General features: G+C 37.2%; 1 protein-coding gene across 6 annotated transcripts in view; it reads right to left on the bottom strand.

The window, feature by feature from the left end:
- The window catches only part of MTBP (MDM2 binding protein), a 76810-nt gene that overhangs the window by 22636 nt on the left and 28230 nt on the right, over nucleotides 1-25944 (bottom strand). For all 6 annotated transcript variants that reach the window (XM_025871048.2, XM_073893162.1, XM_025871049.2 and 3 more), the window contains 4 exons: nucleotides 21033-21206; nucleotides 19547-19654; nucleotides 11488-11649; nucleotides 6575-6692 (listed from right to left, as the gene is read on the bottom strand). In XM_025871048.2, the coding sequence (XP_025726833.2) occupies nucleotides 6575-6692; nucleotides 11488-11649; nucleotides 19547-19654; nucleotides 21033-21206 (562 nt within the window). The remainder of the gene's footprint in view (nucleotides 1-6574; nucleotides 6693-11487; nucleotides 11650-19546; nucleotides 19655-21032; nucleotides 21207-25944) is intronic.

Here is a 25944-nt window from a genome sequence, read left to right as displayed (position 1 = left end):
CTGGTTGACCCAAACATTCTTGAGCAGAGTGGTCTTTAGCTTCCAAGTGTTTGAATTTCTGCCAAATTTTTTTTTGAGTTCCAGTTTTAAAGCATTGTGGTCTGAGAATATGCAGGGAATAATCTCAATCTTTGGGTATCGGTTGAGACCTGATTTGTGACCCAGTATGTGGTCTATTCTGGAGAAAGTTCCATGTGCGCTTAAGAAGAATGAGCATTCTGTTATTTTATGGTGGAATGTTCTGTAAGTATCTATGAGGTCCAGTGTATCAGCTCTTGTTTCCTTGTTGATTTTCTGCTTAGATGATCTGTCCATTGCTGAGAGTGGAGTATTGAGGCCTCCTACAATTAACGTATTGCTATCAATATGACTCTTTATTTTGGTTAACAGTTGGCTTATGTAGATGGCTGCTCCCATGTTGGGGGCGTACATATTTACAATTGTTAGATCTTCTTGTTGGATAGACCCTTTAAGAATGATATAGACAGATTACAGACTTTAATTTAAAATCTAATTTGTCTGATATAAGAATTGCTACCCCAGCTTTCTTTTGAGGTCCGCTGGCATGGAAGATGGATCTCCATCCCTTCACTTTCAGTCTGGATGTATCTTTAGGTTCACAATGAGTCTCTTGTAGGCAGCATATGGATGGGTCCTGTCTTTTTATCCATTCTGCAACCCTGTGCCATTTTATGGGAGCATTTAGGCCATTCATGTTGAGAGTGATTATTGAAAGATATGCATTAATGGTCATCATGTTGCCTGTGAAGACGTTGTTTTTATAGATTGTCCCTGTAAATTTCTGTTGTATATCACTCTTGGGGTCTTTCTCCTTTTATAGAACCCCCCTTAAAATTTCTTGCAGGGCCGGCTTAGTGGTCACATATTCTTTCAGTTTTTGCCAGTCGTGGAAGCTCTGCATCTCTCCATCCATTCTAAACGAAAGCCTTGCCAGATAAAGTATTCTTGGCTGCATGTTCTTCTCATTTAGTACCCTGAATATGTCTTGCCAGGCCTTTCTGGCTTGCCAGGTCTCTGTGGATAGGTCTGACGTTATTCTGATGTTCCTCCCTCTGTACGTAAGGAATCTCTTCCCCCAACTGCCCTTAAGATGATTTCCTTGGTTCTAAGATTTGCAAGTTTTACAATTACATGCCGGGGTGTTGGCCTGTTTTCCTTGATCTTGGGAGGGGTCCTCTCTGCCTCTAGTACACGAATGTTTGTTTCATTCCCCAGATTAGGGAAGTTCTCAGCTACGATTTGCTCAAATACATCTTCTAGTCCTCTCTCTCTCTCCATTCCCTCCAGGATTCCAATTATTCTGACATTGGAATGCTTCATGGTGTCACTTATTTCTGATTCTATTTTCCTGGATTCTGAGTTGTTTCTCCCTGGTCTCCTCTTTTCCCATTTTATCTATTATATTGTCTTCCAGGTCGCTTATTCGTTCTTCTGCCTCACTTACCCTAGCTGTTAGATTATCTAGATTGGACTGGATCTCATTGATAGCATTTTTAAGTTCGGCCAATTCAGCTTTCATTTCTGCCCTTAGAGACTCTATGTTGCCATTAATTGATTTCTCCATTTTAGCCATTGTCTTCACAATTGCTAGCCTGAATTCCATCTCCGACATCTGGTTATATCTGCATCCATTTGTAAATCTGCAGCATAAGTCATAATCTCTGAGTCTTTTCTATTTTGGGGGCTCCTCCTCCTAATCATTCTGTTGATGGGTGGTTGAGGGAATGTATAGAGTCCAAATTATTGACCAGAACCCAAGCAAGATGCACCTGTTTTCTTGGGACCTTAGGGTTGCTGGCCTCTTGTTTTCCCAGCCTGTCTTCTGCAGGAGGGCCCTGCCACGCTGTTACTCAGGCAACCCTATTTGGGCGGAGTTGCCCTGCTGCCCTGTGGTGGGGGATGCGCTCAGCGGGAATCAGTTTTGGGGGCTTTTGTTCTCTGGTGGCTTTCCCTGGGGGCTTTCCGCGTCTGTTCCGTGAGTCAGAGCAGAAGAGACCGTTTCCAACCCTCTGCCTCAGAGTAGAGAGACCGCAATCTGTTCTTCAGTGAGCTTTCCAGGCCACACCGTCTCCGTTTCTGTCCGTGCTGCTATAAACTGCAACGTTCTGGGTTGTGCGCCCCTCTGCAGCGCCCCCAGTCCTGCCTCCAGGTCGGGGCACATCTCTGCCCTTTGTGCTTCTAAAACGGCCAGCCGCTCCCAGTTCTCACGCCGGACCCCGCCGCTCCCGGTTTCCGCCCGGGGGCTACCCTAAAGTCCTTTCCCTGCTGCTAACGGTCTGCGAGTCTGTGCCCCGTCCCCAGCGCACAAGGCTGTCGCTCACTGGCGGTGTAGGATCCCCATGGCCAGGCACCCTCCCACTGCCATTTATCCTCTGATATCTGCCTGCGGAATCATGGCTCCCCGCTTCGAACCTCGAAACCAATCGCCTGCGATATTCTGTTTGTAGAGATCCAGATCTTCTTACATCTCAGACTGGTTTGGTGGGTGCTCAGAGTGGTCTGGTAGATATCCAGCTCAATTCCGGGGACCACTTGAAATAGGGTCCCCTACTCCTCTGCCATCCCTCCTTCCTCCCAATCTCATAAATTTTGATGGTAGAGACTGAATGTTCCAATTTTCTATGAACTTGAAAGATTACTTGAAGCACAACCATGAAATGAGACAGTAATCAAAAATCTCTCCCAAGGTCTCTCCTAGCCATGATTATAACATTATGAATACGCACTGGATCATTATTATACCTGAAATATATACAAGAGTTCATACTTCTCAAACTACTTTAGATACAATATGTTCTTAATCCTCACAAATTTCCTTGACAAAGACAGAACAGTTCTTATCTCAAAATGAACACCTGAAAACAAGTACTTTCTAAAGTGAAAGTCAGCATACCAAACCTAGAAAAGAATTTTTACTAATTTCAGATAACGATACTACCACACATTAGTTTATATTACAAGCTCAGGGTGACATAGCCATTTAAAATGACAGAACCAGACTGACTATGAATTAGGTATTGTTTCTATCTACACTCTCACTCTGTAAACCCAAAAAGCTCACAGGAAGTTTAAAAACAGGAAAAAGGAAAATACTTTACTTTCAGAGAACGGTAATGGTTTTATCAAGCACTGAGTCAGACCATGCTATTGCTCTGTCACCAAAGCTTAAATACCTGCACAGAAAATTAATTTCATGGCTTTCTATTAATACTATTTCCTGATTATTTAATCACTCCAGTCAAGCATACTTATTGGTGATTATATGATTAAAATGTTGACATTATGGTTTTAGACTTCTATTTCTATAAAGATCAATAATGTCCCAACCGTGCGTCCCTTTCCCCCTCCTGTCCCCTTTATTTTTTTTTAAAGATTTTATTTATTTATTTGAGAGAGAGAGAGAATGAGAGATAGAGAGCACGAGAGGGAAGAGGGTCAGAGGGAGAAGCAGACTCCCTGCTGAGCAGGGAGCCCGACATGGGACTCGATCCCGGGACTCCAGGATCATGACCCGAGCCGAAGGCAGTCACCCAACCAACTGAGCCACCCAGGCGCCCTCCTTTATTTTTAAATTGAAAATATAAATCTAATAAAAACAGTCAAACAAGAAAATACTCAAATGTTTTCTCTGAACTTCATACTCCAAGAGGGTAGGAACTACATTATGAGTTTAATTTAATTTCTATATAGCTGTTCTCTAATTGTGATTCACAAAGGTTTCTTAATGAATATTACTCCCAATCATTTTATAGGCTAGGTGCATTGGGGACATGTATAATTTGCATTTATATAGAACCCTGGACACAAAGATATCAAAGCAATTTCAAAGCACAGTTTGTGATAAATTACACCACCAAGTTATGTCTTCGTTTTAAAATCAATCAATCAATCAAATAATAGCACTTTATTTTATCCAGTGTTCGCAAGGTTACAAAGTATTTTTTCACACATCTCATTAAGCATTGACAACTCTGAAGTAGAACTGGGATTGTTATCTCCATTTTACGGATGAGGCAACAAAGTCACACAATGGGTGAGTTTGTCCAAAACCAAATTATTTTATTTTATTATGTTATGTTAGTCACCATACATTACATCATTAGTTTTTGATGTAGTGTTCCATGATTCATTGTTTGTGCATAACACCCAGTGCTCCACGCAGAACGTGCCCTCTTTAATACCCATCACCAGGCTAACCCATCCCCCCATGCCCCTCCCCTCTAGAACCCTCAGTTTGTTTCTCAGAGTCCATAATCTCTCATGATTTGTCTCCCCCTCCGATTTCCCCTCCTTCATTTTTCCCTTCCTACTATCTTCCTCTTTTTTTAAACATATAATGCATTATTTCCAAAACCAAATTCTTATGACTTCTGAATTTCACTATGTAAAGCATCCTTAATTCTCCAGTTAAGCCTATTTTAACACAATACAAATTCTGAAAATATGCAAAGTAACTTTTGTTCCCAACCAAGAATTCAATGATATCTCCCCATACTGTGACGTACTCTCAAGTATTTGAGCATTGACTCTGTAAATATCATTGGAAGATACTAAAAAGAGTTCACTGATGATAATGTATAGACTCATAATCACTGCATATAATTTAGTAATATAGGTATGATTTGAGTAGGAGAAAGGAGGTAAGGACAGTAAAAGGAGATAGATATACCAATGTAGAATGAGGTAAAAAAAAAAAAGGTGAAATAAAATAAGCTTCATGAAAGAAGTAATGATATAGTCCTTGGGTGCTCAATGAAGAAAGAGAACACTGAGTTGTAACATTTATAAAAGGCTTAAGAGAAAGGTGATATTTGATTGAGACCATGAATGACAAACAATCTAGTTCAAAATGGTGGTGCATTAAACATCATACACATAAACCTCTCCACTCAAACAAATGGAAATCACAATGATGAAGTACCAGACACTAAATTCATAAGAAGGTTGAAAAATGAAAGATGAAAAAATGATGGAACAAACAAAAGGGATAAACTAGAGCAAGCATGTAAATGAGAGTTAGAGAGAGAAACTTACAAAAAAAATGTGGAATCTTTTTCCCATCACACAATGCCACCGTGAGACTCTACACATGGGCTGAGTGACAATGGGCAGAAATCAGGCAATGTATTTTAAGAACCCTACGAGAACAGTTGTTCAAGTATCACCCTCCCACACCTCCCCTATCCCTGCAATTTTATCTCCAAGTGAAAAACAAAGAAACTGCTCTCTGAAGATCCAGAACTAGGTGCCTGTCCCAGTCTCCATGCTGATGCCCCCAGAATAAAGCCCTGTTATCTCAGTCTTGGGTGAAGGACCAAGGCTGCCTACCTTCTGATACCCCCATATGTGCCCCAAAGTGAAGTCTACTAGGTACGCTCCACTCTCCCTACCCACGATATTCAAATGAGACCAGGCGAGAAACATGACTACACATATAGAGAGAAAATAAACACCAACTACCTATATAAAGCAGCTTCATGCTAAATTCCAACCTAGTAACAATCAAGGACCATCAGACATGGAAGGAAAGCTACACATAAGAAAAAAACACCAGAGGAACAAACAGAACAGATCCAAGGATAATGAGATCATCTAAGGAACAGAGAAAACAAGTTAAAAGAAGATCCCAATTAACATCCTTTTAGTATCTTCTGAATTCTCATTATTAATAAAAGAAGTGATTGCTAATGAAAAAACAGAGTTGAGAACAAAAAAATTATTAGGAATTTAAAATATGACTATCAAAAAACTTAAAAGATGAAAGCACAGGTCAAGAAAATATCCCAGATGTAGGAGTGCTGACAACACTGACTCCATCTTTGGCCCTGCGTCTCGTTCATGCAATGACCTCTCTTGGGACTACGTGTTCCAGGCCCCTTGGAGGTTGATGTGTGCCCTAACCAGGATGTGGAAAGGCTTGTTCTGATCGTCCCTGAAGTTGTTTAGGTTAACTAGGAGAGACAGCGTAGTTTCTTCCCCTTTCTCCTCTCTGGCACACAGATGGCTCCACCAGATCTGTTAAACCCTTTGACCTCACTACAGTGACCTCTGTCCATCCCCTCACTCTATAAAATCTGTAAATTAAGGTCCAGACTTTGTGGAGAATAGCTGCACAGTGCTGGATTGTCATCCACTTGAAACCCCGTCAGTAAGTTACTATGAATAAAACTCTGTGTAGAAGGTATGGAATGGTTTGCTTCGTTTTTTTTTTTCCAAGTGCCTTCTCAGTTTAAAGGATACTTTACTGTCTCTCCTCCACCTTCTAACACCCAGAACATAGAGCAGGAGAGAGTCTGGAAAGGGATCCACTAAAATGTTAACAATGATTATGTACACACAAAAGTGTAAGTAGCAGGTGAGAAAGAGCAATGTTTTCTCAACTTCCTACTCTGTAATGCTCTATCTACCTATCTACTTACAGTATGCATGTATTCCTTTAATATAGGAAATATTATTTCCTATTAAAGCTAGAAAATACTTATATTTCATAAACACAACGTAAGAATTAAGAAAAAAATGCCCATTTAAAAATACTGAGCTATTTAAATATTACCTCATTTTTTGTTTAGCTTTTTCAAAACTTTCCAAATTTTGAAGAACATGCCTTTCTGGCCATTCCAAAGGGTTCGTTTCCATTAGATTTGAAGAAGTAGGTTCCACTGAACTGGTGTCTAAAAGTGAAAGAAACCTACATAAGTACTGAAAATTATTAACATATTGAATTTTGCTATATGAAAACATATACATGTAGACAGATCCATCCATCCATGTGCACATGCATATATGTATATATAAAGCCGTGTTGGATTAACTGTGCAATACTTACCTCAGGCATTTATTAAGGATATCTCTGATGGCCGAAACTGTGCAAAATGCCATTGAAGTTTTTTGGAAATGAAAAAAAAATCACTGTTAAGCTTTGTTTATATTACTGTCTCCTCATAATACAAGTTATGAGCTAGAATTCAGAAAATGAACTAGCACTATGAGGACTCCTGTGGAATAAAAGCGTAACTTGCCTATTTGTGTGTGTGTGTGTGTGTGTGTGTGTGTGTGTGTGTGTGTGTGTGAAATTAGTGCTAAATGAAAAGGAGGCAATTCTATGGAGAATATATTGGATATACTATGTGATTTTCATACCAGAAACAGGAATTAGCAGCATTATACAGAAAAGTTCATATTTTTAAAAGAGATTACTTCATTCTCAAAAGTACAATAATACAATAAATAACATAGGATGTTCTCAGATAAAGGTTACCTTAGAATTTTCACTTATCCATTAATGTAAGATGCCTTAACATATACATCTTCAAGTAAATCACTAACATTAAATGTTATTTCACTAATTAAATATTTTATATCATAGTGTGTTTATCCTTCTAGCTAGTATGTTGCAATGAACTGAAATTACTAATAACACTACAATCCATATCAAAAACATAAAGGGACAGCTTCCATTTGCATTATGAATTATTAGTACATCCAAAGTATTTTAACACTGCAAAATTACTAACTGTACTACTTTCTGGATTCCCAAACTATCTGGTTTTTAATATTGTTTTGAACTATTACACCCTATTCTAATAAATTAACTGAAAATTACTGGACATTAGTTGTCTGACTAACCATTAATTCTGACAAAAATACCATTTTATACTTTGAAGTCTTACAAAATGATGATTTGGTAAAGGAATTTTTATACAAAAAAGAAAACACTTAAACATAAAACTGAAGCCAACTGCTTGTTATTTTCCCTTTATTCATTAAACTACTTAACCTTGAACATTTTAAAATATCTTTAATGACTACACTGGATTGCCCCCACCAAACACCATCCAAATATACCACTTCCCATTTCATAATAAGGGTAGTGAAATACTATTTTATACAGCAATAAACTTTATAATGAAATAATCTACTTTTTAATGTTGACATGGCTTTCCACTATAAGTATAAAGCAAATATCATTAGCAGATCTGAACAGTTACATGCTGAGAACTCAAAAGAACACAAGTCATGTTAAATAAAAGTAAACATTAATTGTTCTAAATATTACAATATAATTAATTATTAATGTTGACTATACAATTTACATAAATATAAATGACATAGGCTAAATAGTAAGGAATGGACGGACAAACATTCATAGGTACTTTTGGGTAATAATTTAATACAATTCTTACAGTAAAGTAAGACACAGTATTTTATTTATGCGGCAGTCAGGACACTAGGACATGCTGACAACCAAAAAGCACAAAAAGGGCCTCTGAGAAACCAAGAACACTACTTTTTTTTGTTTTTTTTTTAAGTGCTTTACTTTACAGGAGAAACAAAGAAATGAAAGCGATGCAGTAGGGAAATAGGGACTCAAAACCTGCCCTACACAAATCAAGCCAAACACAAAGGAAGTAATACAGCAGGTGATAATATGTGCATAGTAATACAGGCCATCATAGCCTTACATACACAAAGCCTTACAATCACAAAGAAAAGGTTAAAATTGTCATATTCTGTTTAATAAAGAATTATAAGCACATTTTAGAAGATTTTTTTTTTTTAAGATTTTATTTATTTGACAGAGAGAGACACAGCGAGAGAGGGAACACGAGCAGCGGGAGTGAGAGAGGGAGAAACAGGCTTCCCACCGAGCAGGGAGCCCGATGAGGGGACTCGATCCCAGGACCCCGGGATCATGACCCAAGCTGAAGGCAGACGCTTAAAGACTGAGCCACCCAGGAGCCCCTAGAACATTCTTATTAAAATATTTGAAATAATAAAACTGTGATCTTATAAAATTACCTAGAAAACTCATTTATGCAGTGTTGTTTATGTGCTCCAGTGGCCTGAGGTAAAGGATACAGTTGCTGCATTTTGAGTTCAGATATTACATTTGGCATTGTGAAAGTTTTTAGCAACTTTGTGGCTATCAGTATAGAAAATGGTTAGATCAAGACATTTTCTCCATGCTGATTTTCATGTTACACATGCTAGAGTGCTAGAGTTTTACACACACACAAAAAAGGAGAACAATAATCTTGATGATTGCCAATAATTCCTAATAAGCATGGTTATTAAAGAATGGGATCAGAATATGAAACAAGATTGACCTTATTGCTTCCTTTGCTGTAAAATTTGCATCTAGATGTATTTACTCAAACAAAAGCTACAAAGGATGTTACAACTTCATTCTTAGGAGTTATGTTCAAATGTATAACCTGTCAAATTTCAGTTCAGGCTCTAAGAAATCTTCAGGGTTTCTTTCATTTGTTCAATATTATTTTGGGAGGAATGAACTCCTATATGCCAGGTATGGTACTAGGCTCTAGGGCACTGGAGAAAGCAAGTAGGCACACTCCTTACTCTCAGAGAACATATGGTTCACAGTGAAGACAAATAGTTAATAAATAATTACATCTATAGTATATAATTTAACATAGGAAAAATAATTTAAAGAAAGATACAGAAGATGAGTACCACTGGAAACAATTTAAAATGAGGAAGGTCTGGGAAAGCCTCTTTGAGGAAGTACCACTTAAGTCAAGATCTGAAGAATGACTGTCAGTTAATCAGGTAAAGGCTGGGAGAAAGTATTCCGGAAAGAGGACACCATGTGTGTCAAGTTCCTGAGGTGGAAAGGAAGGTGACGTGCTCAAGGAATGGAAAGACTGGGGCACCAAGGAAACAGAAATGTGACACTGGAGGAAGCCAGAATCAGTGTGAGGATGGACATCACTTAGGGTTTCTGTAAGCCATATTAAGGATGACACATTCTATGTACAATGGAAAGCAATGACAAGGGTTTGAGCAAAGGAGTGATATAATCTGATTTACATTTTAAGATGAGCTCCCCTGTAAGCTCAGGGTATTAGTAGTGTCCTAGGACTTGACTTTGTATGAGTAACTGTAAGACACATTTCCATACTTACAGAAAAACTCGTGCAATGATCACAGCCCTTCCTACCTTGTGACTGTTACCTCCGGCACAAATTCTCTGAGTAAGCCAACTCTTCTCTGGATCTCAGTCTGCCCTTTCTCACCTCCATGACTCTGGGTATGCAGCTTCTACCCCCTGGAAAATCCTATCTTCTCCACTCCACCCAGATCCTATGCATCACTGAAGGCCTACAGCCAAGTGCCTTCACTCCTAACAAAGTGTTCTGTGACTATCCTACACTAGTTATATTCCTCTCCTCTAAATTCACATTCATTTATTTAAAAACATATATATAGCACTTAACACCAGGCAACTTTCTAAGCAATTTATAAATAATTCCTTTAATCCTTATAACAACCTATGTCATCTCTCATTTAAAGATGAAAAAAAAACCTGAGGCTCAGAGAGGTTAGAAAACTTGCCCAAAGTCATACAGCATGTAAGCTGCAGAGCCGCATCCAACCTTGTTAGTCCAGCTCCAGAGCCCAGGCTGCAACCAAGAAGCTGTGTCTCTCATTTACTGAACACATGCCCCCATTTACAAGTAACCTTGCACTGTCTCCAACACCTGTCAGATTACTCTGCACTGTTACTGAACATTCGTACTGATACGTCATGATGACGATCATGATAATACAAACAGCTAACAGTTCTTTGGCATTTACTGTGTTCTTATATGCATCAACTCGTCTAACCCTCACAATAACCCTAGTGAGTGGGTAATATTATTAAGCCCATTTTAAACATGAGGAGACAGAGGCAGGGAGAGGTGGGATAACTGCCCAACGACACTCAGAGAACAAGTGACAAAACTCAGACTTGAGCCCTGGCACGCCGGCCCCCGAGCCTGGGCTCTTGAAACAGCACTGCGTGCTGTATTTATATTTTACTTTTGAAACAGATCATAACCTGTTGAAAGTCAAGGATCCAAATTTTTACTTCTTTGTGTACCTTTATGGTGTCAAACAGAGAAGGGCACCCCACAAACATTACTGTTAACTTGACTCTTTGGTCATTTTCTTATTAACCTATGGAATAAAAATGATTCTCATGGAATAAAAACAAAAAATTACCCTGTACATTTAAAATGCCAGGCAATCATCAAATGCTTTCCTGCTAGATCTTGTAAAGCTTCACTGTATCCAAATACATCACAAGAATAGGAACCAGGAAAAGACAAAGAGTTGCAAGTTAATATAGAAATGATTTCCCGCTTCTTCAGTGAAGTTTGGTGACCATTCCTGCTACAATGAATGGCAAATGCAGAGCATCTTATTGTAGGTAGTTTTAACTATAGTCAACTTACTGTGTAGGTTCTACTATTCTCATCTTACGAAAATATGGCTTAATAGAAATCTGCCCATTCTAGGAGCTTAGTAAAATTAGTAAGAGGAATCACCTTAACGTGCTTCTCCCTCTGCTCAAAAACAATTACATTAAACATGCTTAATGAAAGAAGTGACAGAAATTTTTTAATGTTTAAATGATGAGAAATACATACAAAAAGAACCAGTATTTTACAAAAAACTTACCATTTAACATATTGGAGGTTTTAATTTTGTCTGTCTTTATTGGAATTGTTTTAGGAATAAAGGCATCAAAATGATCTAAAAAGCGTTCCCTTGTGAGTATTAACAGACTTTTGAGTTCATCAACAGAAACTACTTCAGGCTGCTCTGCCAACTTTCTCCTTTCTGTAAGACAACAGAACAGTATGATTAACCATATAACTATTATTTTAAAGACTCTGAAGAAGTGCATCTACTACTCTTTCATGAAAAATATTTTCAAAAGTAAAACAGTTGAATTTCTCCAGCAAATCAACATTCCTATGTAGGTTTTCATTTTAACCCAATTTGTAGGTAATGATAGAATTTCCAGTTATGTGCAATAAACAAAAATAGAGTAATCTGTTCACACCATGAGGTGATGAATGGTAAAGGCAAGTTTGCAAGTTTTCAGAATATACCATGGAGCACTAAGAATGTTGGTGTTTACGTGAAAATAAAACCTGTAAGACTTCGAGTTAAATGTGGTAGCTTGGCCACTTCCATCTGTTTCTTCTCCTTCCCAAAACCTAAACTCACAGCAAAGGAATTTAAAAAAGGACAACAAAAGCAGAAACAATAAATAATGAGAGTTTTGGACATTTTGGAAGATAAGATGATGGTGGAGTGGTAGCTGAGTTGGTACAGCAGAGGGAGGGTCAGTTGGGTTCCTGCAGCGGCACTACTATGAGGTATTAGGAAGATGATGGCGAGGCAGGCTAAAAGAGGATGCATGGATGGATGTTTAGGGAAGGAGCAGTTAGAACTCAAGGTCTTTACCCCACCCTCCAGCCCTCACAGCCAGGAGACTCTGTTCTCATTTTTTTTTTTTTTTTGGTAGAAGCTGAAAAGGAGTCCCAGCCCATGCAGCATCAGGCACACTGAAAGGTAGCACTGAAACTGAGGTTAAAACTGGGGGACTAAATAGAAGTGTACATATTGAGAGGTCTGATTCCAAGCCCTGTAGTGGGAAAGCTGGCAGCTATAAATGCTCCACTAGAAAGATTAAAGGAGTCCCCCTTTTGAAAAACTGAATGCCCCTGGAGGAAAGAGCTTCATCCTGATAATTGAAGTGCAGGTAGGGATAGGAGCTCACACCCAGGATGACCTGTCACTCTACCACTCTACACTAAAGCTTGCCAGACAGTATATTAGAGCAAGGTATGTAAAGCTTCCCGTTTAAAACAGTACAGACAGAAAAGAATCAGCAGACATTTAAGGAACATAGTGATTTGGGATGCTTGCGTGGCTCAGTCGGTTAAGTGTCTGCCTTCAGCTCAGGTCACAATCCCAGGGTCCTGGGATCGAGTCCATCAGGCTCCCTGCTCAGTGGGGAGCCTGCTTCTCCCTCTGCCTGCAACTCCCCCTGCTTGTGCTCTCTCTTTCTCTCTCTTTGTGACAAACAAATAAATTAAATCTTAAAAAAAAAAAAGGAACACAGTGATTTGATGTTTACAGCTGCAATGTTCACAATAGCCAAACTATGGAAAGAGCCCAGATGTCCATCGACAGATGAATGCATAAAGATGTGGTATGCAAAAAAAAAAAAAAAAAAAAAGATGTGGTATGCATGTGTGTGTATTTATATGGCATTTATATATAAATAAATATATATAGGAATATTACTCAGCCATCAAAAAGAATGAAATCTTGCCATTTGCAATGATGTGGATGGAACTAGAGGGTATAATGCAAAGTGAAATAAATCAATCAGAGAAAGACAAATATCATATAATTTCACTCATATGTGGAATTTAAGAAACAAAACAGATGAATATAGGGCAAGGGAAGGAAAAATAAAGTAAGATGAAAATAGAGAGGGAGGCAAAACCATAAGAGATGCTGAACTCTAGGAAACAAACTGAGGGTTGCTGGAGGGGAGATGGGTGGGGGAAGGGGTAACTGGGTGATGGGCATTAAGGAAGGCACTTGATGTAATGAGCACTGGGTGTCATATGCAAAAGATGAATCATTAAATTCTACCCCTGAAATTGATAATACAGTATATGTTAACTACACTGAATTTAAATAAAGAATTAAAAAAAAAAGGTGTTGAGGAAAGAGGGGACCCTGCATTTCCATAGTCTTATGTTTACACATATAAGGAAGGACTTTGATCCAGTAACACTTCTAGCTCCTATCTCTCTCCCGTCAACTCACTGAGCTAGTTTGGAAAAGAAACAAGGCATGCTCTAATCAGATCCTTCTCTCCAACTTTCCTCTGAGCTAGCAAGTCCTCAGGATGCATGCTCTCTACAATGTGGTAACCCTACCCCACAGGGTTGATCTTCATTTGCCTAGTTCTGCATTCAAGGGGGAGGAATTCAATTCTGGGTATTCAGAAAACTCACCTGGCCATAGATTTAAAAAGTCATATCCTTCAATACAGCTTTTATCTGTTATTTATCTCCATCAGTGTGTTTCTTAGTTTTATTTCTCAATTGGTTCCAACTTTGGGAGAGTAGGGGGGTTTATTTATTGGGATGCTCAAAAGAGAAAAAGTCCAAGATGAAAAAGAGAGACTAAAGCAAGCAAAAAGGAAAAAGGAGCCCAGCAGAAACAAAAACACTGCAGGGAACAAAAGAAAGCTTGCTATAATTAATATTCTCGTAGAACTAAGAGAAGATACTACACCCCATGAAACAAGTACAGGATTCTTTAATAAAGGAACAGATGATGAACAAGAAAAGACTTTTAAATATTAAGCACATGAGAGCTCAAATTTTAAACATTCCATAAAAGGGCTTAAAATAAAATGGAAGATATTGTCCAGAAACTAGAACAAAAAGAAAACAATATGGAAATAGGAAAGAAAATTAGGTGTTCGGCCCAGAAAAGTAGGTATTCTGTCCAGGTATTTTTTATATAACTAATAAAAGTTCTAGAAAGAAAAAAAAAAAACAGAAAAGGAAAGAAAAATTATTAAAGTTTTCAGGTTTAAGAATGTGAATCTTCTATTGAAATGGCTCATCAAATACATAGCTTCATAAATTGAGGACGGAGGGAGAGGACAGAGAATCCATACAACCATGATTCAGAGTAAAGCTTCCAGGGCCAAACCTTCTGAAGATAAACATTCTAGAAAGGGGTTAAAACAAAGAAACCAAAAATAAAACAGTATAAAGGATAAGAATAGAATTGGGTTTCTCAATAGGAACACAGTCACACAGAAGATAATAAAGCAATGCCTTCAAAATTCTGAAGGTACATGATTTTCAACCTAGGATTCCTTAAGACCTATCAGTCAAGTAAAGACATTTTCAGATATGCAAGAGCTTAAAAAAATTTATGCTCCACAAAGTTTTACTCAAAGTAGTTACTGGAAGATATGCTCCAACCAAACAAGGAAGTAATCCAAGAAGGACAACTGGTCTAGAAAAAAGGAGATTCAAAAAGAAGAGAAGAAGAAAGAGAAGTCTCTAAGATGTTCCGTTATCAGAACAAAATATTAAACACTCTGAAAAAAAAAAAAGAAATAAAAAGGAACTGCTGTGTTTGGATATACAATGAATTTAATGATAAGTGTGTAGAAAAATGTTGGAGCCTCTGGAAAAACATAAAAATATTTTTCCGGGCGCCTGGGTGGCTCGGTTGGTTGAGCGACTGCCTTCGGCTCAGGTCATGGTCCTGGAGTCCCGGGATCGAGTCCCACATCGGGCTCCCTGCTCAGCAGGGAGTCTGCTTCTCCCTCTGACCCTCTTCCCTCTCGTGCTCTCTATCTCTCATTCTCTCTCTCTCAAATAAATAAATAAAATCTTTAAAAAAAAAAATATTTTTCCACGGGTGCCTGGGTGGCTCAGTCATTAAGCGTCTGCCTTCGGCTCAGGTCATGGTCCCAGTGTCCTGGGATCGAGCCCCACATCGGGCTCCCCGCTCCAATGGAAGCCTGCTTCTCCCTCTCCCACTCCCCCTGCTTGTGTTCCTGCTCTCATTATCTCTCTCTCTCTGTCAAATAAATAAATAAAATCTGAAAAAAAAATATTTTGCCTGTACAGAGGAATGGGCAAATTAAAAATGATCATCAACCATAAGAAAAAGAAAGATTATACAAAAGAGTGATAATCATCGTATATTACATGACTCAGTGGTAAACTTATGTATATAGTGATAATAATGTTAAAACTAACCACGGATTTAACCAAAATTCATGACTTCATTGTAAAGGGTAGAAAGGGAAACTGAAGATGATATGAGAAAGCTAAATGTTTATCTTTCATAGTTAGATGATAAGATAATGTCTGAAACTGGCAAATTAATAAACAGCAGCAAACACATACTAGTAACAACAGTGGAGGAAATGTTAGGAAAACCAGCTGGAACAGCTGCGGGTCACTGCCTACAGACGGAGACTAAAAGATGGAGAGCAGACAGGAGGGTACTGGTGGTTTCCACATGAAGTTTTTCAATACCATTTGCATCTTAAACTAGACCCATGTATTACTTTTATAAAAATATTACACTTTTAAAACACTTCTGGACTAATAACATTTTCTTCTATAATAAAATAGTAAATTGTAAATGCACAGAGAATTCACTTCAACATTTACTAGGTACTGTCTACAAAGCACTGTGCTGTGCCCTCAGACACAGAGGATTAGAACCCATTACCACATGAGGCTGAAACATAAATAATGCAAGAAAGTAGGCTGAGAAGGAAGTAGCCAGCCTAGAGGCTCTACTTTAGAACATCAGCTTTACAACGATGCCTCTGCAAAATCCCACCATAGCAATGTGGATATTGGTAGGGTCATTCCAGTTGTGATCCAAGGTAAGTAACACATGGTTCCTGCACTCAAGAACATTAGTAATGGTAAAGTAAGACTGTAAAATATGCTGTTATTATTACATCTTCTTAGTGAGAAAAAAAGCAATGAAGCTTTTTATTTTCTGTACAATCTGCTGGGAGCCATTCTAAACGAAAAGTTATCAATGGTTTGTTTTCATCTGAAAGATGCACAATAGGTAATGTGCTTCAGAATTTAGCTCTACATTTTTATTAATGTTAAAAATAAACTTAAATCATGAACCGGACCATGCTTATTAAGGCAGTCAATTATATTATTGAAATTGGACTATTTGGAGAGCGGGGTAAGACTTCCTCCTGGCCTTAATGACCGGAAAAGAAAGAGGAAACAGACGAAGTTTAACAAGGTTATGAGCGGAATAATTTACGTAGGCAAAAAAATATTCTCTACACAAATGAATCTGCACACAAGTGGCAAAGTTTTGGGAGAAAAATATTGGACTAAAGTCTAAAAATGAATCAGCAAAAGAATACTATTCCTAAAAAAGCTAGCCATAACTTAGGATCTATTAAAGAAAAAGATAGAGTAGAATATTCAAAAGTACCAGAGACTGAGTGTCAATCAGGTTTGTACTAGGTTCTATAAATTTAAAACAGATGTGGGGAACTCAGAGGAGTGACTGCAATACTGGAGCAAAATGACAACCCTGTTGTTTTGGTATTTGTCTTGCATCATACTGAATAGTCTTTTATTTAAAAATTGTCTAGCATTCTTAAACTTTTTCTTTAAAAATCAGTAGAACAAAATATTTAATATTTCCAAATTCAAAAAGTTACAAACTACCAAAAAATCAAGTAAAAAAACTTATAAAATTATATCATTCTAATATATTATTAAATATAATTTTTAAAAAATAAAACTACTGGAAGTAATTATTCTAAAAAATTAAACCATAACAGAAACTTTGATTTTTGTGTTATTTTAAACAACAAAGGGTCTCGATAATATATGTACATTTTCATGCAAATTTTTCCAGTTGCTCTTTCTGATTCAGTACTGGGGCAGAGAAATAATGGGGAGACAGTAAGTCTACTCCATGTCTTGTTGATAATTTTGAAAAAAAAATCTTCTTGAACAACTTCTTATTTTACAGCAAAGGCTATAATCTTTGTATTGATTCTGAATTGCTGATTTTTTTCCAAAGAAAGCTGTTCCTAGTACATTAGTTTTCACCATGTGTAAATTAACTATACCACTTTCACTACTTTTATATTTATATTTCACTTCTTTGAAAGTCACTGAAATACACTCAGACATTCTTACATCAGAAACTTTGTTTTGCTGTCATTTTCTTGTCTTTGGAGATACAGGAATTCTGAACAGATGCAACTTTACCCCCAATTTTTAATCCAGTATTGACTCTCTGGGTAGAGAAGAGATTGGTTCAGCAAGTATTTCCATCATAAACCGATGAACTGGATCACTAATTTTCATCACGATGTAATGCTTTGGACTGCAAACTGGTCGTTTCATGGATATGCCTAAAGCTGGTATCTCTAGCAGCACTAGCGGTAAGGTTTCCCCCAACTTTAAGCCCCCTCCTTGTCCTTGCCCCTTGCGGAGAGCTGTGGCATCCTTACAGCTGCGGTACGGCACAGGTGCTGGAGCTCCTACACTTTCAGCATTTATTGAGCACTTCCGTTTCCTCTTCCCGCAGCAGGGCTTCCGATCACACCTGCAGGCCCCAGTCTAGTTAGAGCTGTCGGTATTTCCCTTCCCACCTAAACAGGAGGGCTAACTCTTCCTACCTAAAGCAGAAAAGCGTCAGCTTCAGAGAGCAACCTATTCTCCCACTCTGGCAGATTTTCGGGTTGGAAGGGTGAGGAAGAGAGGTGAAGAGGAAGGAGAGAGGAGATGTTGAGGGAACTGAGTAACAAAGAGCTGCAAAAGGCTTAACGCAAGGGAGCAGGGCCTGACGACGCGTTTAGCAGGGACAGAACAAAGTCAAGAGGTAAATAATACTGCAGGTTGATATTTGAAATAAAGGTTTTCCAGCCACAAAAATACTATTCCAGTATTTATTCTTTTTCTTGGTTTTAACATGTACTACTTTTTATTGAAATTGATTTGCCTTTCTACCTATATTTTCCTTGAGCTAATATCACTGATACAATTAAAAAAAAAAAAATCAATGGTTGGAGAAGTTCAAGACTACACAATCACCCTGATTTGTACAACTGAAAAAGTAGGTAATTCTTAAAGAATAATTGAGACCAAGTATTCTAAAATTATTTTCCATTGAATAAAATAGGCTACTGAACTGAAGATATTTTTAAAATGCTTTTAAAGAAAAGGATGATAGTTTTTATTTTATAATGTATCTAATTAATTCTAATATCACTTTTTTCATATGCTACTAAAGAGCCTCACAATTTGAATCAATTTCTTAAAACTTCCATATCAGTTACTTTAAAATAAGTTTATATTAGGTACTACTGAATGATTATTTATTAAAAAATGTTAAGACTGATACCAACTAAACATTCAGTAATAGAGGTAAAACCTTAAACTATGACCCTTGGAAAAAGTGTTAATTTCCTGAATAAGGAAAAATCCATAATGCTAACTTTACTCGGCCCATATGTGAAATGTGTTATTATTAATAGTCATGGTTAAAGTCTAAGAATCAATGCTCAAGTTAGCATATTAATTTCTCTGTAGTTGTATTTCCCTCTTTCTGTAGTCTTTATCCTCCTGGTACAACCAAAAATACAAAATGAGGAATTTTATAAAAAATTCATATTAATCAGAATTTAAAAACCATAGCTACCTTTTTCAGTACACAGTTAAAAAGAATGGAATATAAAATTTTCCTAAAGAAATATTTTTATAGGGATGCCTGGGTGGTGCAGTCAGTTGAGCATCTGACTCTTGATTTCGGCTCAGGGTCGTGATATTGAGCTTGGCATCGGGCTCTGTACTCAGTGAGAAGTCTGCTTGAGACTCTCTCCCTCTCCTTCTGCTGCTCCGCCCCTCTTTCTCTCTCTCTCAAATAAGTCTTTAAAAAATATACTTTTACAAATGTTATCAGCGATGTATAAATAAATAGGAAGATTCTGAATCTGGTGGAAAAAGGCTGCAGACCTTTTCTACTCTGCACCACCTCTATCAAGAATAGTTCTGCAAATGAGCATTATACCTAAAAGACAAAGTAAGAAAAAGTATGACAGTAACAATGCATTGCATCTGAACAAGTCAACATTCTTATAGTAAAATGAAATGTACAAATCATTACTTACTCAGCCATTCTTTCAAAGCCAAAGCTTGAACATTAGCTAACTGTTTCTCTCTCTGTATAAGTTGCTCGCCAGAAAAATGTGGAAGTGACAAGAAGTCAAAAGGAAAACCTGAGAAATATAGAAAAGTAAGTATTAAGGATGTTCTAGGACAATAATTTCAGTTCCCAGAAAATGTGTTATTATATAATTTTAAAAAATAAAAGCCAGTTACTCATCTCTCTTGCTCTTATTTCAAAATAATAATTAAGAGGCAGAAATTAGTCATACTAAATTATTTTGCATTTTAAACTCTGACCTGCCTCTTAAATTGAGGGAATTTAGGTAACAGAGGAGAATTTCCCCCATCATATTTTCTTTTATGGCCTCAGCTACTGAAAGTCCTACACGAAGCACAGAGGGAGTATGGCAGCTAGTCTCTAAAGATGCTCCCAATCAACCACACTTACTATTCACCCATTGTGTAGTCCTTCCACAATGAATCCAGGTTAGCTCTATGAAACCAATAAGGTATAAGTGACAGTGAATGAGTTCAGTCTAGGTCAAAAAACCTGGAGGCTTCTTAGAACAATGCTCTAAGAGAGGATAGCAACCAGGTAAGAAATCAAACTACCCCGAGACTACAGTGTTGTAAGGAAGCCCAAGTTGGCTGTGAGAAAAGAGCCTGTGAAGAGAACGTCAGCTTTCATCTGCTCCAGCCATCCTAACCCAGGAGCCAACAGGTGGGTGAAGAAGCCATCTTATACAACAAGCTCCATTAAGTCTTCAAGTGAATGGAGCCCCAGCTTTAATGTGGCTGCAAACGTAAGTGGGACTTCAAAATAGAACCATCAGGCTGAACCCGGTCAGCCCACAGGACTATGAAAAGTCATTTTTAAGCTAAATTTGGAGTGGTTTGTCATATACTGATGGATAACCAAAACTTGGAACTTGGCGAAAAAAAAAAAGATGGGCAATAAAATGGAACAAGATGCTTGAGAGGAAGTAAGTAAAAATGAGAGATAAATTATAGAAAAATATTCTGTGTTTTAAAGTGGAAAATACAAACAGGATGCCTGGGTGGCTCAGTCGGTTAAGTATCTGCCTTCAGCTCAGGTCATGATCCCAGAGTCCTGGGATTTAGCTGCTTATCGGGCTCCCTGCTCAGTGGAGAGTCTGCTTCCCCTTCTGCCCCACCCCCTCATGCTTCCACACAGAAGCTCTCTCTATGAAATAAAAAAATAACATCTTTAAAAATAAATAAAGTGGAAAATACTAAAAATTTCCTATTTGGAATCAAAGGATGACCTACTAAATTTTACTAATATAATGAAAAAGGGATTAATTATCTGTACTCTAAATTGTTCATATATGCTATAATATGTTCAAAATAAAAGGTAAAATGAAAGTGAAATGGAGTTTGGGGAAAATAAAATCATCAAAAACCACATAAGTTAACTGCATATACAAACAAATATAAAAATGTTTTCCACCTAAAATTAACACTTACTCAGTTTGGCTTCTTCTGTCCTTGCTTTCATCTTTCCATGAATTAAACTGAGTGCAAATGAGCCATTGATCTGGTTGGCTGAGTGAATCAATATGGCTTTACATTTTCTATTGCCATTACCTTGTAACAGGAGATAATAGCTAGAACACTCTCCTTTCACTTCAACATCTGGAACTAAACAAAAACAATTATTTTGTTAAGTATGTGAAAATTCAGCATGCAACATGGCAGAATCAGTCATTTGACCCATAGGATATAATGATTTTCTATGGTATTTGAAAACAAGCTGTTATGCAGCCTCTTTTGGGTAGTACTTGTTCATTTAACTCAGAAAACTGAAAACAGAGGATCATAACAAAAATGATATAAAGCATACACATTTTACTTTAAAATGATGTGTCCTTGTTCATTAACTTTTGATATGGCCCACTAGACTTCCACGATATCTTTCTTATATGAGCACACCCATAATGTACCAACTACTCTTTCCAGCTTCTATTTCTTTAAAATGGAATTAACTGACCCCTGTGAGCACACACAAAATTCCACTGGCGGAGCAGAAGTGTACAGATATACTCCAAGGTAGCTTTTCAGTCCCTGCAGTGGGCATCCATAATGTATTTTACAGAGGAAATGGAGAGCATTCATTAATCTGGCATGCCAGTTACATGAAGGTCACTTAAGACAGCTTCTTGTATTTTTAAAAACAAATCAAGTGAGGGTTATAGTGAAGGTCAAAGAAAAACTGTGAAGCCTTTGAAATTAAAAATAGAAGTAGAGTCCCTTTTTTGTTGAAGATGGTAAATTGGACATAAGCATTCATTTTCACTATCTCCTGAAATTCCACAAAATGATAATAAAGAGATTTTTAAAATAGCACAAATCTATAAGGACTAATATCTAACAGAAGAGACAACAGAAACTAATTTTGAAAGCAGGCAAGCAAATGAATAATTGGTAACAGACTGCTAAGGAAGCTGAGAAAAAATGGACAAGGCTTAGAAGCAACATAATTTATACTACATGACTCTGGGATGATGGTCCCAGACGGCACTGGAAGCAACATGAAGGTAAAACAGGAAAATAGGTTGCAGTCTGTGAGTGAGGTGAAGTCGGGCATCCTGACCAATCCTTATTCTATTGAGGCACATGATTGTTCTTTTCCCAGTCCAGAAAACTAGTGGTTTATTCTCTGCAGAAAGTAAAACAACGTGTCTCTGGCCTGAGAGATACTGGACAGAGAGTAGGGTTAGAGTTAATTATCAGTGGATTAAGCATGTACTTGAATATTGACTATGAGATCCTTTGCCCTACTTCACCCATATAACTTCTAGAATTTTGGAAGCTAGATAACAGAATTGAGCTTTCTTTTGGAAATGTGGTCAGTCCTAGAGGAAAGACCGAAGAATCCCAACACTGGGATCAGCTAAGGTCCCAGTGAAATCATCCTAAAATGAAGATCACAGTCAACAAGCTACACTCATGCACCTAAATTTTCCCATTAGTTTTCGGGTACTATCCCTTAAATGTGAGCAGGCAGGCAAATGTTATGAGATCTCAAAAAAAATTACTAGTATGAAAACTAGACGCCAAAATAAACAGAAACAAGTGACTTGCAATGAAACAAAGAATACACAGTAAAAAGAAATCACACACACAAAACAAACCAATCAGATCACTAAAATCCCCAGAGAAGATACTGCATCCATTAAATAAAAACAGGGGATTATAAGAACATTAATAAGAAAGCGCTCATGGAAATTAAAATTAAGAAAGCATAAACATATATTTCACCTAAATGGGTAGAAGAAAAGTTCAGTGAATCTACAGAAAGTAGTAAAGTAAAAAGACAAAGAAATGGAAAATAGTAGAGAAGATAAAGAGAGACACACTCAAATCAGGAGGAACAACATCTATACAGGAGTAATAGAAGTGAGAACATAAAACAACAGAAGGAAGGAAATTACCAACAAAATAAATTATAAGAACCATTTCCCCAATAAAAAGACAAGCTTCCAGGCATGCTGAGAGCCCAATACAAGAATAAAAATACACCCACCAAGGTGCATCATTATGAAAATTCAGAAGACTAAGAACAAGTAGAAGATTCTACAAAATTTCAGAGAAAATATGGGTTTCCTATTAAAAAAAAATCAAGAATGAAAACAGCACTAGAATTCTAAACAACAGCACTAAGAGCTGGAAGACAATGGAGCAATACTGTCAAAATTTCAGGAAGATTTTAGCAAACCTGCTCCACCAAAATAGGGACGAAGGGAAGAGACAAGAAGACTAAAGGTACCAACAGAGAAAGGGCAAAAGAAATTTCCATGATGATGAAAAACTAGTCTTTTAAATCCAAAGCTATGGAACAAAGCTAGAGAAACCAGTCTGGATTAGACAGGTCATAAAGACCTGGAAGAGATTTTTACATATACATAACTGATAGAATACTTAATGTGCTTGAAGGTACTGAAAGGAATTTCACCACTGGGGGAAGGCTCTGTGGCTGGATATAAAAAAAGATTCACGAACTCTAGGTAAAACAGAATACTGTAGAGGAAAGGAAAATAAGATATATTACATGGCTCAACTGTGAAGAGTGATTACATAATCAAAATAATTAAAACAACTAATATTAATTTAAAATTACTGTATGAGAGGGAAATGAGAAGAATTTGAGTGTGTGGTGAGAGTGAAGGAGCTTAGAGGATCCATACTTCCCTGTTTGAAAACTCACTATAAAGCTACTGTAATCAAGACACTGAGGCACTGGTGTAACAACAGACATACAGATGAATAGAATTGAGAATCCATAAGTGAACCCTCACATTTACAGTCACGTGATTTTCAACAAAGGCGCCAAGACAATTTGATGGGAGAAGGAACAGTCTTTTCAACAAACGGTCTTGGAGCAACCGAACATCCAATATGCAAAAGAATGAAGTTGCACCCCTACCCATCTACCTCACATATTAATCCAAATTGGATCAAAAACATAAATTTAACAGTTAAACTTTGAAGCTCTTACAATAAAACAAAGGCATAAATCTTCATGACCTTGGGATTAGGCAATGGTTTGTTAAATAAGAGACCCAAAGCAAAACGAACAAAAGAAGAGAGATAACTGAATTTCACCCAAATTAAGAACTTTTATGCTTAAAAGTACACCATCAAGAGAACAAAAGGTGAACCCGCTGTGGACCTGGGATAATAATGATATGTCAATGCAAGCTTATAAATTTTAACAAATGTACCATTGGGGTGGAATGTTGGTAACAGGGAAGGCTATCTGTGTGTGAGGACATGGGCTATATGGAAACTCTGTACTTTCTGCTCAATGTTGCTGAGTACCTAAAATGCTCTAAAAAAATAAAGATTATTAATTTTAAAAAGAAGTATCCATATGACAAGGCTGCTGTGAGGATTAAATATGGGATGCTGCAGGGAAAGTGCTTAGATCGATGCCTGACATATATTATTTATTCAGTAACTATTACTAATTAATAAAAAAAAAAGTCAACCTACAGAACACAGGGAAATTTTTGTAAATAGCATATTTTATAAGGGATTTGTATCTAGAATATATAAATAACTCCTATGGCAATAAAAAGACAACTCAATTAAAAACTGAGTAAAGGATCCGAATAGACTTTCCTCCAAAGATATATACAAATGGCCAATAAGCACATGTAAAGATCCTCATCATTAGCCAAAAACGTCATGTAAATCAAAACCACAAAGAGATACCACTTCACCTCCCCTGGATGAATATAACAAAAAATACAGAAAATAACAGCTACTGATAAAGATGTAGAGAAAATGGAACTATTAGATTGCTGTTGGGAATATAAAATGGTACAGCTACTGTTTGGCAATTCTTCAAAAAAGTTAAACATATAATTAACATATGACTCAGAAATGCCACTCCCAGGTTTATATCCAAAATAATTTTAAACATATGCTCACACAAAAACACGTACACAAATATTTATGGCAGCATTATTTAAAATAGCCCGAAAGGGTCAACAGCTAAAGTGTCCATCAACTGATGTGTGAATAAATAATAAGTGATACATTCAAATGAGGAGTTGTACTCAGTAATAAAAAGAATGAAGTATCGGTATGTTGTACAAGAAGGATGAACCTTAAAAACATGCTATATGTGAAAGAAGCCAGACATTAAAGATGACATTTATTTATTGTATGATTACATTTATATGAAATATCTAGAACAGGCATATCTATACAGAAAGAAATAGATTAGTGATTGCCTAAGGGCTGGGGGGAGGAGCAGGCAATGGGAATGGGGAGGGACTGCTAAAGGGTTTGGAGTTGCTTTCTGGAGACATGAAAATGTCCTAAAATTGACTGTGGTGAATAAAGTATTGAAGTCCTAGTCACAGCAATCAGACAACAAAAAGAAATCAAAGACATCCGAATTGGCAAAGAAGAAGTCAAACTCTCATTCTTTGCAGATGATATGATACTTTATATGGAAAACCCAAAAGACTCCACCCCAAAACTGCTAGAACTCATACAGGAATTCAGTAAAGTGGCAGGATATAAAATCAATGCACATATATCAGTGGCATTCCTATACACCAACAACAAGACAGAAGAAAGAGAAATCAAGGAGTCGATCCCATTTACAACTGCACCCAAAAGCATAAGATACCTAGGAATAAATCTAACCAAAGAGGCAAAGGATCTGTACTCAGAAAACTATAAAATACTCATGAAAGAAATTGAGGAAGACACAAAGAAATGGAAAAACGTTCCATGCTCATGGATTGGAAGAACAGATATTGTGGAGATGTCAATGCTACCTAGAGCAATCTACACATTTAATGCAATCCTTATCAAAACACCACCAACTTTTTTCAAAGAAATGGAACAAATAATCCTAAAA

Source organism: Callorhinus ursinus, unplaced genomic scaffold (genome assembly GCF_003265705.2).
Source record: "Callorhinus ursinus isolate GAN/ISIS: 27379988/994484 unplaced genomic scaffold, GSC_fseal_2.0 scaffold5, whole genome shotgun sequence".
In the NCBI taxonomy this organism is placed as follows: Eukaryota; Metazoa; Chordata; class Mammalia; order Carnivora; family Otariidae; genus Callorhinus; species Callorhinus ursinus.
Note: the sequence above shows the minus strand (reverse complement) of the source record. Positions and strands in the feature narration are given on the sequence as shown.